General features: G+C 32.3%; 1 protein-coding gene across 1 annotated transcript in view; it reads right to left on the bottom strand.

The window, feature by feature from the left end:
- Positions 1–432: 432 nt before the first annotated feature.
- The window catches only part of LOC148622360 (galanin receptor type 1-like), a 58,016-nt gene continuing 39,272 nt past the window's right edge, over positions 433–19,176 (bottom strand). Inside the window, exons 2-3 of the mRNA XM_088574041.1 lie at positions 8,709–9,129; positions 433–1,466 (exon numbers count right to left, since the gene is read on the bottom strand). Of these exons, the coding sequence (XP_088430167.1) occupies positions 778–1,466; positions 8,709–9,129 (1,110 nt within the window). The 3' untranslated portion in view covers positions 433–777. The remainder of the gene's footprint in view (positions 1,467–8,708; positions 9,130–19,176) is intronic.

Genomic DNA, 19,176 nt, shown 5'->3' with positions numbered 1-19,176 from the left:
ACTCAATTCATACTCAGTTTTACTAAGGATTACAAAATAATAAAAAAGAGAGTAAATAGGTTATGTTTCATCTTCAAAAGCACGATGTGTTACTCCTTTTATAATTGTAGAAACACACCCTTAAATGAATATATTTGAGAAATAAAAAAAGATGAGACTTATTATACTACAAAACAAATGCATGTTCAAAAACTTAATTTTATGATATTCTATACCACAATCGGAAGCTTTAATGAACACCATATTTACATATAAACATTGAATGAAGAAAGTTTATACATTATATTTTTAGGATTATATATACATATTAAATATTTATAATTCAATTATAAATATTTATAAATCAATTATTAATATTTATAAATCATTTATTAATATTTATAAATGAATTATAAATATTAATAATTGTCTTACATTTATAAATATTTATAATTGAATTATAAATATTTATGATTGCCATATCTATTAATATTTATAATTGCCATATTTATTAATATTTATTATTGTCATATATATTAATATATATTAATAAATAGGCATTTGTGTCCACTTTGGCTTGCCATATATTTCACATTTCAAAACACAAACAGCATAGAGTTTGTTTATGTTTCGTGTTGTGTTTTAATTGTGTGTATAATATTACCTCCGATGAATTTGAGGTTTTAGAATTCGGAGAGGACAATTGGATTGACAGCATGATTACTACATACCACCGCGTTTCAAGCAGAGATGTAAATTTACATTTTTCCCGCCTTTCGTTTCTGATTCTCCAGAGCACTACACATAAGCCGGAAGGGACAATGTGCTGGATGACGTACATGTAAATGTATTCTTCTTCACAGATTTCATCATGATCCGCACCTTTTCCCTGAACCGTCTGTTTAACAGCCAAAACATTACCGGATTAATAGCGCTATGTGCATGTCCTAGCCAAAGCGTAAAACTGAGGAGTATAAGCACAAATTCGTCGGAAAGATCTGAGACAAGTGAAGCAATATTATAAGGCAACCAACACAACATGAAAACAATGATAAGAATTATGATCATCCTAGCAGCTTTTTTCCTAGAGAAAAGACCCCTGGAGCTCGAGTCTGACCCTTCACGAGCCATGTCCTTTGAACACAATGCACGACCAACATGGGAATAACATACAGCAAGAGTTACACCGGGAATAAGGAAAACAACAAACATCAAAAACAAAACATAAGCTTTTCTGTCCCGTTCTTGCGGCCATTGTTCAATACAGAACGCAATTGATGGCAAGCGATCAAGGGAGATGGTATCAACAGTTTTGATATATAACATCGGTCCCATAAACGATCCAGATATTATCCACATAACGGTGATCATGATCAGGCATTGTCTTTTTGTCATAAACTTCCGGGATGCAACTGGATTCTGGATTGACAAGTATCTATCAATGCTCATTGCTGTTAGGGAGTACACGCTGACAGCTACTGCAACCCCTAAAAGAAGAATATGATTTTTAAGACTGGGGAAACAGAAAATTAAAACCCTCTGATTATTTGTATTCTTTTAGTATATATGTTTTGATAAGATAAAACTATCTAAGGGTTATTTCTCATTGCTATTTCTTTTTTAGATTTTGTCCTCAAAGAATATCAGTTCTATTGAATAACATTTGTTAGTCTTATAATCATGTTGTGATCCATACACAAAATGTTAGTATATATAATTATACACTGATAATCCTCACGAAAATTTCTCCTCATTAAATACCAAAAGTAGTGACTAAAATCGTGATTAAATGACCCATTTACCATGTCCCAATCCTGACATCGCCGCCACACAACATAAATCAGAAAAGTCATTTTTGATTAGCAGGTGATCAGCTGCCGTTGTGATTCTAATAATCTCGTTACAACCAAGGCCAAACAATGTTTTCATCGCTGAATACTCTGAGTTTTATAGCATTTTTATGACAATAAAATAATGATAGCGTCAATCTTAATTTCTAAATATAATGTAACTTAACACTCGACCTTTACTTATCAGCTTGAGTGAAATGCCTTATAACCTTGTTATTAATCTTTGGTTCATAAGGGACGCAACATAGATACACTTGACTAAGAAAAACCCTAACATAAAAACGTTGTTATTGAAGTACAAAAGATATTTTCATTTCAACAAATCCTTGCAATACTTGTGTTATATCGCACAGTGCAAAAACTCCATAGATTGCTTTCAGATACACACTGTAATTTCAATTTTTGTAAGTTAAATTCTAAAAAAAAATAAAATAAAATAAATCGAATGTTTTTTTTTTTTTTTTTTTTTTTTTTTTTTAAAGTTGTTTCTATATATAAGAATTACGATACACCAAAGCGCGAGCCCTGACATTCTGTGGATTACTTATCACAGCCAAAGGAAAAACAAATATATCACCACAACTTAAAACGGATTACCATTTTGATTTGCAACAACTAAAATGTAAACAGTACATGATTTTTCATCGATACAACGTCTATTGATAAAAACAGATGCTTGCTTTCCGTGAAGGAATTGTTGATGAAATATCTTATTTCACAACCGTAACCCATTTTAAAATAGCTTTAAAAATTAATAAGTAAGATAGTTTTATTTACGGGGTATATGACTTTTAATCTCGTGAGTTACGATAAGATATTTTAAAGATAATAACCGGCTAACATGATTCTAACTGAGGTATGATGTGGAATGCTGGAATTATTTTTCTTTTTCAAGTCGTGCATATGATCACACTTGTTACATGACTAAAATGTTGCCTTTTTACACGAAGACTGATTAATATTACAAACAACAGACTCGAGCGAACTACGCTTCTAATTCAACCAATTATAAAGCGGCCCAGTTTGACAGGAAGAAAGAACGATATAATTAAATTCTTTCATAGATGGCTTCACGTACTGACGACGATATTTAATACACTGGAGGTTCAAAGCCTTTTTGGCTTTCACTTATATATTATGACAGTTAATCTATAGCTTCCTATTTCCCAAGAAATATTTAATGATGATAATAACTTAGTGGTGCCATACGTTAGTATCAAATATTCGTTTGTTGTTGTTGTTGTCTGTTCTACTTTACTTATTTAATACATAACATGTAAAACTACTTGCAAAAGACAGAATGACTATTGAAATGTGTTTAAATCATACAACTATACAATAAGTACAGATTGAGGATAAGACATGAAAAGGGAGCAATCGCTAATCAAATATAAAAACATGTTGAAGCTTTCCTTAGCATTGTACCGATTGCATTTAAATAGTTCATTCAGATACCGAGTGCTGTTTTAACGTCTCATTAATAGAAGAGCTTGCTGCCACATATATTGCTATTTGATTTTTTTATATTTCAGTTGTTTAGATCCATTAATCTCAGTTACCCTATATAGATGACGAATAATCTTTAAACAATCCTAGTCTCGGGGATTTGATACATTGCATCTACCTGAAAATAACTTGAGATAAAGAATACTACGGACACTGTGAAGTCAGTGTCATATCTTGACCTTCACTTAGTGATCGATGATTAAGGTAAACTATCGACCAAACTGTACGATAAACGTGATGACTTTTCATTCCGTATTGTCAACTTTTTTTTCATCTGTGGCAACATCCCTTCAGCACCTGCGTATGGAGTTTTCATATTACAACTCATGCGTTATGCCAGAGCTTGCCGTAACTTCGCAGACTTTTTGTATTTGCACTACACTTCTTACAATTAGACTCTGGAACCGGGTTATGTTTCTATAAGATTGAAGTATCACTACCTACATGGTCGTCATCATGAACTCGTGGATTGTTACGGTGTATCAATCTGCATCATCGTTCAACGTGTCATAGTTTTTCTTTCTTTTTTCCACTACCCTGGACTTGAATTTTTATAATTAACCGGCGGGTGTTTCTAGAAAAGCAGAGGACGCTTACCTTACCGGTGCACCTGGTCCATGCTCCCAGTTTTTAGTGGAGTCCGAGTTGCTCATTTACTTTTGTTGCTTTGTATGTATTGTTTTGGTTATTTGGTGTTCTTTGTTAAGTATGTCTGTTTTCCATGTCTGGTCTTTGTCCCTGGATTACATTATTTTGATATGCGCTAGAATCTTGGTTCCCTTGTTACTCTTACAGTTTGTCATAGAATATATTTTAGACGAAGTGTTTGTCCTTTGTCGGCATTATCATCTTTACTTGGCCTTACATTTAACAATAAAACGAGTATTGTAAAATCTTTATGAGAAGCCATTGAAATGCTTAGGATCTCATGAAATATGTTGCACCAAAAGACAATCAGATGCTGACAGTGAAAATAAAAAAGAAATAAGAACAGATTTCCCTCTATGTAAATATTAAGTAAATAGTTTACCTCGGTCACTGTTAACTATAATGTACTTCTGTCATTCCGTTATATCGCGGATTTATATTTGATTATTAAGTTGCATTATAAAATGTTTCTGATATAATTCACCAAGACTTACAATTTTGAAATTGATTTGTCAACACATATACCTTTGAGCTATGGCATAACCACATGCCTTATCGTTGTGATAATTAGTTGATGGCCATTGAGTGGTTATGTAAGGTGCACGAAATAAGCTTCTACTTTGTCAAATGGAAGTTGGTGAACATATTTAACTATTTTTTAGCTTACAGTAGAAGACTATTATGAACATTTCTTGACTATACATTTTAAGGTTACAGTTATGACAGCTGTCTACACACAGGCCTATTTAAGATCTGTTGGTATTATCAGTCTACATAAGTACAATTTTATTTCCTCCTATACTACAATTTAAAATTAGCATGTATACCTGCCAGATTGGATATAAATTGTGCTAGTATATATTTCAAATCGCCAAAGAAAAGGCACAAACACGGATATAGAAATATTAGTAGGAACCTCAACATATTTTCAGAAACAGTGTAAGACCACTTATGCATGTATAGCAGATTTGTTCTATAATTGACCTATATTAAATGTCTCGCTATTAACAGTAGACGCTCGCTTTTTAATCGCTGATATTGTTAGCAAATTCTTGCACTCGTAATTTCACTACTTAATATTCGCGTATGATTTTGCATAACTATGTAGTTATACGTCACGTAATGCTGCAGACCCTCGCCTTATTTACCGTCATAGCGTCATAGTTCTAGCTTCATGCGAGATTAAAATGTACCTCTTAAGTATCATATATGTATGTCCTACGCTTGTTTCTTGATTGTACGAGAACGAGAAAATTACATGAAATGATCGGTTAGCTTTGAATATTATCCAGTTTCCGATTCCGGCACTGTGGCTCGTTACAAGACTATATAGGTCATATACTTAAGCACGATATTTATGAATATTCAATGCCAACTGCTTAATCTGGTCCCTAAACTGGTTCCTGGTCAATATCATAAGCGACCCAAAGAACGCTACAAAGTACCTTTTCTAAAACATATCATACACGTGTCTATTCGGTTGTTTTTGTATTGCTTGTATTAGAACGGGAAGTTTACATTAAAAGATAAAATGATCGGTTAGCATTGAATTCATGTAGTATTACCTTGTTTCCCATGCAAACACAGGCGTTCGTTACAATTGATTAAGTAAAGGTTATATATATTATCAGGACACAGTATTCTATATATAGTCATTGCCAGTTGTTTAATCTTGTTCCGGATAATTGAAAACATTCGAGTCATAACGGTTACAAAAGAGTACACACTAATATCAAGGAAACGAAATTTAAGCGGAAGTCACTCGATTTTAGAGCATATCGCATTTGCACCATTTCGGATATTGAAAGTAAGCAAAAATCGGTGACGGTTGATATTTGACGATTAGCGACGTTGAAGCCTTCAGTCTTTGAATTTTTCTCTATAGCAATTAGTCAAAAGTACTTGGATAATTTTGGTTTTTTTTTTATAAGGAACTCGATTGTAAACAAATTATTAAGTAATTTTTCGAATGTTTCAGACTTCTTTCTCATAAAATTCCATATTTAAAATCGTTTTAAACCTAGTTTTGTCTTGTAATACAATATTAATGTCACTTGTCCAAATACCGCATCTTTTTGTATGTTTTAATGTTAAGAATTACTTTTGGCTTTATTTAATACTAGTACATTTTATCTTACCTATTTCATGTTATAACTTTTTTTAAATAATTTAGAAATTGAAGGTAGACCGTCGTTTGTAAGTTTTTAGATCGACTAAATTGAAATGAAATAGTTTTCATTGATATTAAGATGAATTTCGTTTCAAAGTAGTTATTTGCATATTCCCATTTGAAAAGATAAAAATCTTCTAGATTTGGGAAACATTGCCATAGGGTAGATTTATTAAATTCACGATTAATAGCTATTCCTCATCAATTGAAAAAAAAACTGCAACACGCACTGTTACTTCAGACTAATGAGGACCAAATGTCACAACTTTATATGATAGTTTGTTTCCTCAGGGTACTCTGCGTGTACTTTTAAGATCAAATTCAATCATTAAAAATTGTTTGTGCGAGTTGAATCGATCGCAAGCAAAAAATGTATTGCAAGAAAGACTCAATGTACTCGGATGTGATTTTGAAGTAAGCAGGATAAGCGTAACTTTAAAAGGAAGAAAAAAATGGAGTTTAAAAACCAGAATGTGTTCGCATATCATATTTGTGTCTACCTAATCGGTGAAGTGATAAAGTGTTTACAAAGTATGTTTAAGTATATCACATAGTTGATGGGGGTCAAACCTAAAAAAAACTACATGATATTATATGGAAGATACTTTACTACGATCTCACGTTTTTTGAATGAATATTGAATATTCGCAATAAACTCCAGCACCGAAAAAAAACAAAAACAAAAAAACAAAACAAAACAAAAAAAAAAACAAAAAAACAAAAAAAACCTAAACCAAAACAAAACAAAAAAAAAAAAAACAGAATGTGAAAGAAGTCTGAAAACATGAATTAACTTTGCGCATTTGCGTCAAAACATTGACTAGCATTGCACAGTCGTAAAATTTAGTAAAAGATTTTTGAGTTGTTCTTTTACAATTACTTCAAACTAAATCGTCTTATAATTTGTAGCCTATCTACTGTCCTATTGCAAGTGTATGACAGATATACTCAGCATATACCTTCATTTTCTTATTTTAATTATTTATTTTGCTTGAAACTACCCAAACCCACTTTATCTACAACTGATATTGCAAAGAAAATCAATTTACATCTGAAGAGCAATATGTAATTTACAATCTATGTTTCACGACCATAAAAACCAGTAACCACACTGGGTTCTTTCTAGGTACCAAAACACTAATCATCTTGACATTTTCAAAACCAATTCTAATAGATGATAAATAAAAGAATCGCTTTTCAGGTCTTGTCTATTCAGACGAAAGGAAATAAATCTTGTAAAGATAAGTGACAACAATGTATTGAATTTGAAAATACTTTTTTTGTGAAATCTATTTATGGATATTACGATAACATATCTCGTAATTTTCATATCAAATGCAGCAGTCTTATGCATCACCACTGTCATAAAGGAATATATATCTGTTATTTTATTTTTACATTTAATAGCACATGTTGACGTTAAAAAAAACAATTACTTCAATGAATATAAAAATTAAACCTTATATATCTTTTTGTAAAAAGTAAACATAATGAATCAATGTTACACTCCTAGAGACGTTCACGTTTCCCATTTTAGCGTCCGTGCATCGTTTATCGAGCGTTTATACATCGTTTTGTGTTCGTTTTTTGTACTTTGATTATTTCATTGATTTAGCTGTTATTTTTGTATTTTTGGCTATTATTAATTTATATAATTTCATTAATTTTATTTTCTATTTTTTTGTCTTCATTATATGTCAATATCATTATTTTTGTCGTTCGTCTATCGTACATTTAAACGCACGGTATAAGCGTTCGTTTCTCGTGTGTTTAAACGCACGCTAGGAGCGTTCGTTTATCGTGCCTATAAACGCACGCTGGGAGCGCTCGTTTATCGTGCGTTTAAACGCACAATGGAAGCGTTCGTTTATCGTGCGTCAGGTGAACGTTTAGCGTGCTTTTGGGTATCGTGCGTGCGGGAAATCTTAAAGTCTCAAAGAGTGTATGTCAGGGCGGTAATGATAAAACCGGATATGCTGAAACGGGACAAATGCACCAGGTACTACCTAACTAAATACATCAGAGGTAATAATTTCAGAGATCAACTAACAGTCTCCACACCTTTTAGTAAGCTCTGAAAGGCACCAACAACAAAGATAGCAAAATCCATACATATTAATGACAAATAGATCTTTTATCCAATGGCATTAAGCGGCGAGAGTTCTGGTCAATAATTGTTTAGTTCTGATATTTTTCTCCTAAAATACATTTTTTTTTGCATGTGGATAATATTACTCTCAGCCTAACAAAATTGCTTGTCTGCTTAGCATTTTGTCTAAGGATAAATTTATATTTATCACGATTAACCTGAATTATTTTTTTCCCTTAAAAAGATACAAGCCTTTGCAAGACACAAAATCCTGCTTCAATACCCAGATAACTGCTTATCCAAAATTCTACTCTTGCATTGCTTTGTAAGACGGGTAATGATAGAAAAAAATACAAGAAGAAATTAAGGTAAAATTTGATTAAACGAAAACGATAATTTAACAACCAATTATAATTCTTTTTACATGAAAATATAAAGTCTTATTCTAGTTTAGTATATAACCTACCTTGGAAGAAAGCAACAAACTTACAAAGGAACTGTCCATATACCCATACTCTATAGATAATTGTTCCCAAAGATGTTGGCATACAGAACAGGGTAACAGCTAAATCTGCAACTGCTAAGTTAATCAGAAAATAACTTTTGGACTGTTGTGCTTGTCCATTTCTGATCGTTGTTACGATGATCAAAGCATTTCCAAAAAGTCCTATCAGAAAAGTTATAACATATAAACTTAAAAGTACTATGGTCGAATACTCGTGGAGTGTAAATTGCCTCCTCTGAAATTCTTCAAACACACTGCCTGGGTCAGAAAAATTGTATGGCGAGTCCCGATTCCCAGAAATATTATTCCGAAAAATTAAGTGTTTGTAAACTAACCAGTCCGGTAGTTGATCCATGCCGACAGCCACCTCCCCATTCGCAACCTGTAAGATAATGAAAGTCGATATCAGCGATTCATCCTTATAACTAGCTTGCGACAATAGAGAGTTATATATTCCGGTATTTCTAATTGGTTTACTTCGTGGTGAAATCTGATTGAGGTATTTATTAGAGATTATCGACGGAATTGATCATGATTCTGTGACTAACTGTTTGTATCTCTAGTAAAAAAATGATAACCGCAAAGTATATTAACAATAAGCAAAATAATCATACTAAAAAAAACCCCAAAAAAACCAAACATTTATAAAAAATGAAATTAAATTAAAATGAGACTCAACTATCTAAGACTTTGAAAGGATATACTTTTCATTGATTTTTTTATTCAGTACATGAGCAATACTTTGTTAGTTTCAATGCGTTGTATGTTATATTAATATATGTACCCTCACAAAATCTTATATCTTTAAGTTACCAAATGCGAAAAACTCGTATTCAAAGACAAAGTCTAAAAAATAAAGTTTGTAAAAACTAAAGTTATCAAAATTGTAAGCTGATAGACACGCACCTACAGATATTGAAAATAAAGAAACCTATATGCCCGTAGTCTAAAGGTTTTGGCATAACAAAGAAAAGCGATTGGCCGAACAACTATTACTTCACAAATATACACCCTTTTCAGAGGTGAATGTTAGAGTAATTAGTAAACAAGTTCAATCACCAAAGGCCATTCACTAAAAAGACATATCAACAAAACATGTAGCATGCAATGGTTATAAATTTACGGTTGGTTTTATTTCATATAATTGTATGTCATCATTCTGTACATTGTACTTTGCAAGGAAACAAACAAATAATGTTTAATGGGGAAAACTCCAAATGCATCACCTGTTGTCACGCACATATGTGATCCGTTTACCGTTGATATTTGTTTAATTTCCATGGAATTATAACGTAAGAGGATTTAATGTGGACTACCTTAATCTTCTACTACAGGAGATATTAAATCACACAAAAAGTACTAGACTTGACATTATCTCTCAAGGTTACAGTGACGCAGCACGTGCCTTTGAATGATACATAAATTACTTCAGCTCTGTCTTTATTAATCCATTGGATGTTTATTGTGGTATAGAAACGTGACTTTAATTAATCTCGTGCGTTGTTATCTTTAGAACAATGTTCAATTGTCATATTGAAATACACGATTGGGATTTTTTTTTTCGGAACACAAAAGATAAGTATATGAATCTAAAAACAAAGGAATAAAATCGTATATTATATTTGGAATCTGACACAAATATACTTCTTAACACAATAACATTTTCGATTGTCATAACTATCATTTTCTAAAACATTATGTTTTAATGGCATAAGCACAGCAATACATTTGCAATTACTATCTACCGTTTGATTTCCCTGTGAAAATGTAAAACATGAACACAACAAACACAAAAACAAAATATTGAACTAGAAAGAGTAATCAAGGGAACCAAGGTTATAGAGGTTATCAAAAGAATGTAATCCAGGGACAAAGACCAGACATGGAAAACAGATATACACAACAAAGAACATAAAGTAAATAAATCATTCATACAAAGTAAAAAAAAAGCAAATGAGCAACTCGGACTCCACTAAAAACTGGGAGCATGGACCAGGTGCACCGGTAGGGTAAGCGTCCTCTGCTTTTCTAGGAACAACCGCCGAGTTGCCAATAAAAAGTCAAGACTGGGGTAGACAAACGAGGAAAGGAAAACTATGATCCGTTGAATAAATCAGTTTTCATGGTGCAGATGGATACACCATAACGACCCACGAGTTCATGATGACGCCCATAAAACTTCTGTAGTGATGCCTTCAATCTTGTAGCAACATAACCTTGTTCCAGAAGCCTATTTGTTAGAATTCTAGCGCGATACAAAAAGTAGTGTGTACCATCTTTTTTGGAAAAAACAACGATATTTAATGTTTTTAAGTGGGGATTGTAACTGAGTATGGGGAATAGAAGTATACAGTGTTGAAAAATCATAGGTTTTAATGTTATTATATTCAGATAATAGTCTTGAACTGATTGTCTCCAAAAGATCTTTCTATGTCAGGATCCACATTTAATTAATACCACTACGGGAGTAACAAGTGTTGTGGTAAGACTGCAGACCATTTTAACAGTTGTGAATATAGAAGTTAAAAGTTTTGAAAGAGGTTTGGTGATACATTTTGCAGATCCAGCTATGAAACGTTGTTTGTATGGATTCTTGTGGAGTTTAGGAATTCAGTACATAGACGGTAAATCACAATCATCGTCCTTAGTAGAGAGACCAAAAGAGGATAGCACAGATTTATGGTTTTCCACAATCTCTTCTTTGGAGAGAGTGGTAGCAGTATAGGTGTTATCACTGCTTTTATTTTCTACGTCTACCTCTGATAATAAACATTGGATGTAGAACGTTTTGCAGAAAAAAACAATGTTGTTTGGGCTCTGTCTGCTGGTACGACAACATATTTGTCATGTATAGTAGACAATGTTTTTGCTACATCGGGGTTTTTGAAAACAGATGTAGCCTTGGCACACATTGACCTACTCAAAACTTTTATTCGTTTCAAAATTAAAGACATCACGGCCTTTAACCAGTCTGACAGAGAATCAATGTCTTCTTGTTCTCGTTTTATCCATTTTCTTGCATAGTCCTCGACGGCATCCATAAGAACTTTAAAGTTATAATTCCAATTTATGGAGCGTGGTTCACGGTACTTAGGACCTTTAGAAAGGATATTACGTTTTCGATAGTGATTAAATCTCCCGTAACGACGTGACCAGAAGGACCAATTTTGAATGGAGAGGTTTTGCAAGAACAGTCAGGTGGTTTAGCCTTGAAGTCCTCAATCTCGAGGTTCTGCAATAGCCTTTTATAATTGAAAATTTTGGATGCAATGGGTGAAGTATAGGAATATAAAATAATTGGTATGTATGTTTAAATATATACATATATATAAATAAGTACAAAATACATTTATACCAATCATAATAATAGTGAATAATAAGACATTTGGTAAACCGATCATCTGTGAACATGAGGGTCTCCTCCTAAAGAGAATGTATGTTCAGTTGTAAATTACAAACATTCACACTTGAATGCCACTTGAATCAGTAAGAAATGACAGAATCCTTTAAAAATCAATATAAGTTACAAGATGGCATGGATACTTTATTTCCAAATGGTGTTTGTAGAATCTGGTTGTTGGTTTTAGGGGCTACGTTGACAACAACGTGGTAATGTGGTTATATCTATAGATAAACATATTTTTAGTATTGTTTTTTGACGATTAGTTTTATTATCAGAACAGTACATTTGGTTTATCAAGAGTTGTAATAAGTTGGTATATTACAATACTTACTTAAATTATAATAACTAGCCAAAGTAGCACTTTACTTGCTGATGCATTTACGTGTCATTCGCTGTTATGTACGTGTATTTATAATATACTAAAATATATTAGTTACTTAATCTTTCAACGAATTCTATGCAATTATGAAATAATGAAATGACAAGTAACTACTTCAAATTACCTAGCATTCTTTTATAACTGTATTACAACAAAAATGAAATATGTTTAAAATCATCGCGCAGTAAATGTGCTCCTTGTAATAATTATGAGTATGAAATACACAAGTTACTTTCATGCCTTTGTTTTATATGCACACACCATCGACCCACCACATAACAATGGCTGCAATGCTGATTAAAAACCAATCAAATCTGTATGGTGGTTATGTTGGCTAAGATGACAAGTTCAACGGCCTTGTTATGTCTAACTGTAGACATCAGCATCAATAAGAAATAAAATAATAAATCTTTGAGGCCTGCATCATTACTCTATATATTTAATTACCTAATCTCCCTTAAGGTTTGTATGAAGAATAAAATAAGCACAAATCATTCCACTAGGCATGTTTTCCATATCAACATTTTGAATAAACCAAAGGTTTCAAAGCATGTTACTAACCATATTCAATTAAAAAAATTGTTATTAATATTAGAATTAAAATAAAAGGTAATTGTTTAATCACAATATTTATATTTTATATTATAGTTCCCTTTTGCTTTAAGTCTCTGAGTATTACGTTGTGAAAATATATAAGTAATTCTAGAATATATCAAGTCATCCATTTGTACCATACATTATGGCCTGATTATCAGCTTTGTAGTTTACCTGTTTGCATGAATCCATTTTGTAAACAATTGAAATAGTTATAAAAAAATATCAAAACGCTGTGGCTTCATTCCTTGTATTGAACTTGGAAGAATTTCTCAGTGCTGGATTTGGCTTCTACTACGATTTTCGCCCCGTGCAGGTCCGGGTGTTAAAAGAACAGGCCTGCGGCAGCGCTAAGCTTGCCGTAAAAGACAACTAAATAGTGCTCAGAAACCTAGCCGGGGGCTAGACGCTCAACCCACAGAGCAACTGGGATGTGTGCCCTAGGTTGTGGAATGGGGTACCCCTGGCATGTTACATGCTGGGGTTGTCAGGCTATAATACGGAAAACCTGACCGCAAACCATAGTGGTGCACCGTGTTGGGAAAGATGTCACGTTCCTCGCACGTTATGGAACCCTGCTGTGGTATTCGATAGGAGTCGGAACCTTTGCACTCCGCCACAGGAGGCTAAATTGCCCAACCTTACCCATACCCCCATTATCTAGTGACAATCAAAATTTGTCGGCCCTATTATCCTTGTGTCCCATCCTGTTTTCATTTCATGTTCATTTTATCATCCATTTCATGTTCATCGTCTGAATATAGCTGAAAAATTGCTGCTTGTACGTTAAACCCCAACAAACAAACAAACAAACTACTTTCTCAGTTTTAAGGACCCTGTACTTCTTTTATACAATTTGAATTTGGATTTGATTTGAATACTGCTGGTGAGATTTTACTTCTTGAAGCATATGTACAGCATAGCTGCGTCATCAATATTAATATCAGTGGTAGTTTTGTATTTAGTAGCCCATGGGTCTATGGTACTGCTAATAGACAAAAGGTTCCCGAGGGTACTCATAAAAAAAATCCTACTTGTCTGGACCAATTTGAATCACAGACTATTTACCGAAATTATCAATTACATAGATATAGAATTCAAAAGTGCTTAATTACGGAGGCTTTATTACCTTTATTACACATCGTAGAACATCTCAGTGGCTTATATATTTTCCTATTTCCTAGTTGTTTTCTTTTTCTCTGTTTGAAATACTTCTAGTAAATATAGAAAGCATTATGTTGGTTGAAAGTTATAAAGATATGAACAAAAAACTTAGTATATTATTATGGAGAACTAAATTCAAATAATTTGATATTACAACCAAAACGTTGTCTACTTTTTTAAAAAACAAACTTTCCTTCAGGGTAATATTTCAACAGCATTTGCATAACACATCATTCATTCTAGCTCCAGAATTCAACCAGGAAAACTGCTGCTTGCAGATAAACAAAACTTGAAATTTTATTGGTTGATTTTATTTAGAGTCCCTATAGACACAGTTTCGTTAATATTTTGAAAGACGCAAGAAGCAGTAAAATGATACGAGGAAGCATAAGGGCATACAATGTAATGGAAAACAAAGCGTGAACTATATATACAAGGAAGAATTCAAGGAGAATTATGCAATCATACGCGTAAACAGAGCGCAATCATTCATGCTAATATACCTTCTGAACTGTATAACGTTTCTGTTACACGATGCTTTAAGCATCATCACTTTTTCATGTTTTGTTTATGTCGACTTCCTTAGTAAGAATGTCATTATTAGTTTTGTGTTTCATTTCTAGCTCAAAAATGTCGTTGATAAAACGGTTTAAACATGATACATCACTACTCTTATCTAATAAATTATGTTCGTGTCATTGAAAGTTTAGATCTGTCAAAACAATAATTCCAGCATCGCTAACGATAGACATCAGTCAAATCGTAATAGGTATCAGGCAGGCCCACAGAAATGGATCAGCAAAGTGAAATCAAAGTAAAAGTAGCCTTTAAATTGGTTTTAATTAAACCATGCAATTCAAAAAACAAAGAAAAACTAAGAAGAATGATTAACTGTATCTTTATCCGTTACACTGAATTATTTTTTTTTAAATTGAACGATCGGTGATCTATCCTATCTTGCCCCTTTCATCAATCATTCCTTTTTTCAATAATTAATGTCATAAACATGTATAGTGTGATTCTCGATAGTAGGTTGTACCTAACTCATACTAAGTTTACCATATATTATTGCTATAAAATTAAAAGAAATGTGCACACTGACCAAAACTCAGCAGTGCTGCTTTTGTACGAAATAAATTTCATAGGTTACATTTAATAGTATACACTGTACTTGTAACATGTGTAAAGATCTATATTTAAATAAAATAATCGCACATACAAAATATGCAAAACTTGAGATATTAAAATTCTTAGATCCGAACAATTGTTATGTACTATATGTAGAAAAGTACGATAAATAATTTTGAAAATAATATTTTGGCAGTACAATATCTTAGGTACTGACAAGTCATATAAAATTTTGTTTGTTTACGTCATAAAAATATAACTTTTACTTTCTTCAAAGATTTTTAATGAATTTTTAAACTGTAATTAATACTTTAGTAAAAAGACTTTAGTATTAAAAAGAAGTCGATTTATAAGCTTTGTTTGAGCCGTGCCGAGTTGTTCTGTTTCCTAAATGTCAGCAATAAGGCGTCGCGTAATTTCATCACGTACATTAATTTATTATACGGGGAGAAGTTTTAATATCGATCATAATGGAAGTGGAGTAATTTATTTTTTTTTCTCAATAATCCTCAATTGAGCATTACAAAATGGAACTGAAATTAAAGCTTCAAGGAATTATTTTTAAAAATACATTTATGTGGTTTGGCGTGATATGTCTGTTTTTTTTTGTTGTTTAATTTAGCCCGTCTACTACTGGTTTGATTAGTGATAAGGAAGGCGACCTGTTCAGACAGGAACTGTAAATATCATATGAACTAGATACACTAAACAATGTTTATGAACAAGGATACATATTTAAATATGTACATGTCTTCTAAGTTTCATAACAAAAGGATTTAAATATATTATTATCATATACATTTCGATTATTAATCATTTAAGAGGCTGTTAATCTAAGAATCAGGCAGATCCTATAACATGGGTGGCACACGGTAAATTGACTTGTTTGTTGCATTATACTATATGTATGTAAAATAGGACAAAGTTTGTTTTGAATTAACAATGGATGAGTCGTCTGAAAAAGCAACCATTTTTTCCTAAAAATGAAAAATTATCTTTCTATGTGATTTATTTCTCTTAAATCATTGTAGGTAATCACATACCAGAATTCAACTTTGAGAAAGGATGCATTTGTGATATGAAATGGGTGACCATTTTTTGGAAAACAAAATGTATCATGTGCCACCCACTGCCGGTTTTTGCATAGAAACCCTCTTAACTATTTGCTTCAAATAAAGTTTGCTTTAAGCCGAACCTAAGATAGGAAACAAAAAACATTGTACCGAGATGACTTTAGGTTGAAATCTTCTTTATTGCACCATTAGCCACCACTTTATAAATTTTGAAACGATACTTAAAATGAGTACTCTGGTGCATTTGTTTCCATGATAAAAAAAGGACATTTTTTATACATTTGTCAATGGATCTGTTTAATACTTTGTACAATCATAATGCCTGTTTACACGTTCACAATATGTCATTATTTTTTTTTACAGTTTTCTGACGAAAACTTACGTAAAAGAAAATATACACGATCAAAGTTTAGAAATATAAATCCGTCATACGAACAGGACAGATATCAAACACTTGCCATTTGTTTTTATTTACATTCCAAAACTAGATTTTGATCGATCAAAGTCTGTTAAAGACTATTAAAATGTAGAATGGCGTTCTAAAAAGAAAAAGGCATTTCTACGATTACACAATGCAGGTTTTACAAATGCCTTTGACCCCAATATAAGGATCTATTATATTGGATATATCAGCACAATAAAATCGTGCGTATTTTGTCTTGGATGCCATATTAATATATAGAATACATTAATGCATTTACAGTTTAGAAATAAGGAGACTTAAAAATTGGCTGATGAAAATCATTTCGCAAACTAAGTAAGTGTGACATTTATTGACAATAATAAAATCAATTATTGCAGATTGCTTTAGTGCGTCACGACCTGGAATTGTCAATTATATATATTGATAAAACCATTCAATCACAAATATAGCCGTTGGCAAAAAGAAAAGACGTGTGGTTTTGAAAATGAAGTAAGTGAGTTATATTTGACGTATTTTGTACCAAGTTGAACCAAACAAATCTTTAAAATGCAACGACAAAGTATTATTTACTTTTTTATTTAATTTACTCGTATTATCCTAAATGTCAAGTTCATATACAACAATGATATTTTGCTAATATAATAATGTCATTTGTGACAGCTAGGAGCTACTAAATACCAGCATAGAATCTTGAACCGTTAAAAATATTAAAACAAATTTGACTAACCATTTTAAACAAAATTGTCTTTGTTTCTTGTTGTAACGCGACGGTAAGATGTCGTGATTGTCAATTACTGAAAGCAAAGTTATTAATAGGTTGTCCATTAAAGATTCAGGCAGTAAGTGACACATGTTTAAGTCTGTATCAAAAAAGTTATGATCCATTAAAGATCCCAAACTTCTTTTTTTTTTTTAAACCGAATGTTGATTTGTAATAAACAGCAGTTGTCAGAAATAATATAGGAAGCACCAAACATTTAAATTGAACTCTTTGAGCGATTCATAATTTAGATAAATTATTAGGGAAAAGAAAATCAAGGGAACCAGGATTCGAACGGTTATCGAAGGAATCAATATTCAAGGATAACGACTAGACAAGGAAAATAATTACACACAACATGAAATGAGAAATCCAGACTGCACTTTCGAACAAGTGACACCGACCATGTGACCGCTTTTCTAGTAAGGCGTGGCGAGTTTCTCGTTAAATACCACCTCTTCAGTATAGGAACGAAGAAAGGAAAATTATGACAAGGTAAGTAAATCGGTTCTCATGGTGCACCGTAACAACCAAGCATTTTTATGACGACCATTACATTTTTGTAGTGATGGTTTTAAATTTGTTGCAGAAAAACATTGCCAAGAATGGTAAGAAGCACGAAACAATAAATCTGCGTAGTTTCAGCAACTGCTGGTTATCGTATGAGTAGTGATATGAAAACTCAATACGCAGGTGCTGAAGAAATGTTGCTACAGATGAAAGGAAAATTGACGATACGTGTCTGTCATAGAGTTTGCTCATGAGTTTTCCTTTTCCGTCAATCTTTAAAAGTAGGTCAAGTATGTAGCTGACTTCAAAGGATCTGGCGATGTTCATTCTTTTGGATAAAATCATTTATAAAATCAGCACCATGAGAGTGACTGAAAAGGTCAGCAAGCACATGGTTTTCCCATTGGAATTACCACCGCTTGTTGAAAAACACGTTCACCACACTGGACAAATATGTTGTAAAATATTCCAGAAATTGTTCGGTATATTAAGAAGAGGATTTGGAATTGTTTTTACAAAGTAATGAAAATCTCTACCAAGTGCTACGTATTTGTATTTTGGTGATCCATTTATTTTAATAGTAATAAATTTATATAATGCTTTTGCGTCGGGATTTCAACTGAATATGGGGAAATGTAGTAAAAAAAGAGTTGAAAAATTATAGGTCTTGTTTGTATTTTATTCGGGTAAAATACTGCCATTGAGGGTTTTCAGAGGATTTTTTCAAAATTTTCAAGATCAACATGAAATTAATACCACTTTTAGAGTACCAAGTGTCGTGGTAAAACTGGTGACCCTTTTGGACATGGAAGTTCATAGTTTTGAAAGAGACTTGGTAGTTAATTTTACATATCCAGTTTTGAAGCTATGAAAATGTTCTTGTTCTCTTTTTTTTATCTGTTTTCTTTTCTTGCATGACCCTCTACAGCAAACATTAAAACTTGAAAATTGTAATTCCAATAGCGTTGATTGCGGCATTTTAGGACCTTAAGCA

The sequence above is a fragment of the Perna viridis genome, chromosome 3, assembly GCF_037379345.1.
Source record: "Perna viridis isolate PV_CMFRI_1.1 ecotype Kerala chromosome 3, ASM3737934v1, whole genome shotgun sequence".
Lineage (NCBI taxonomy): Eukaryota > Metazoa > Mollusca > Bivalvia > Mytilida > Mytilidae > Perna > Perna viridis.
This window is presented reverse-complemented; position numbering and strand designations above follow the sequence as displayed.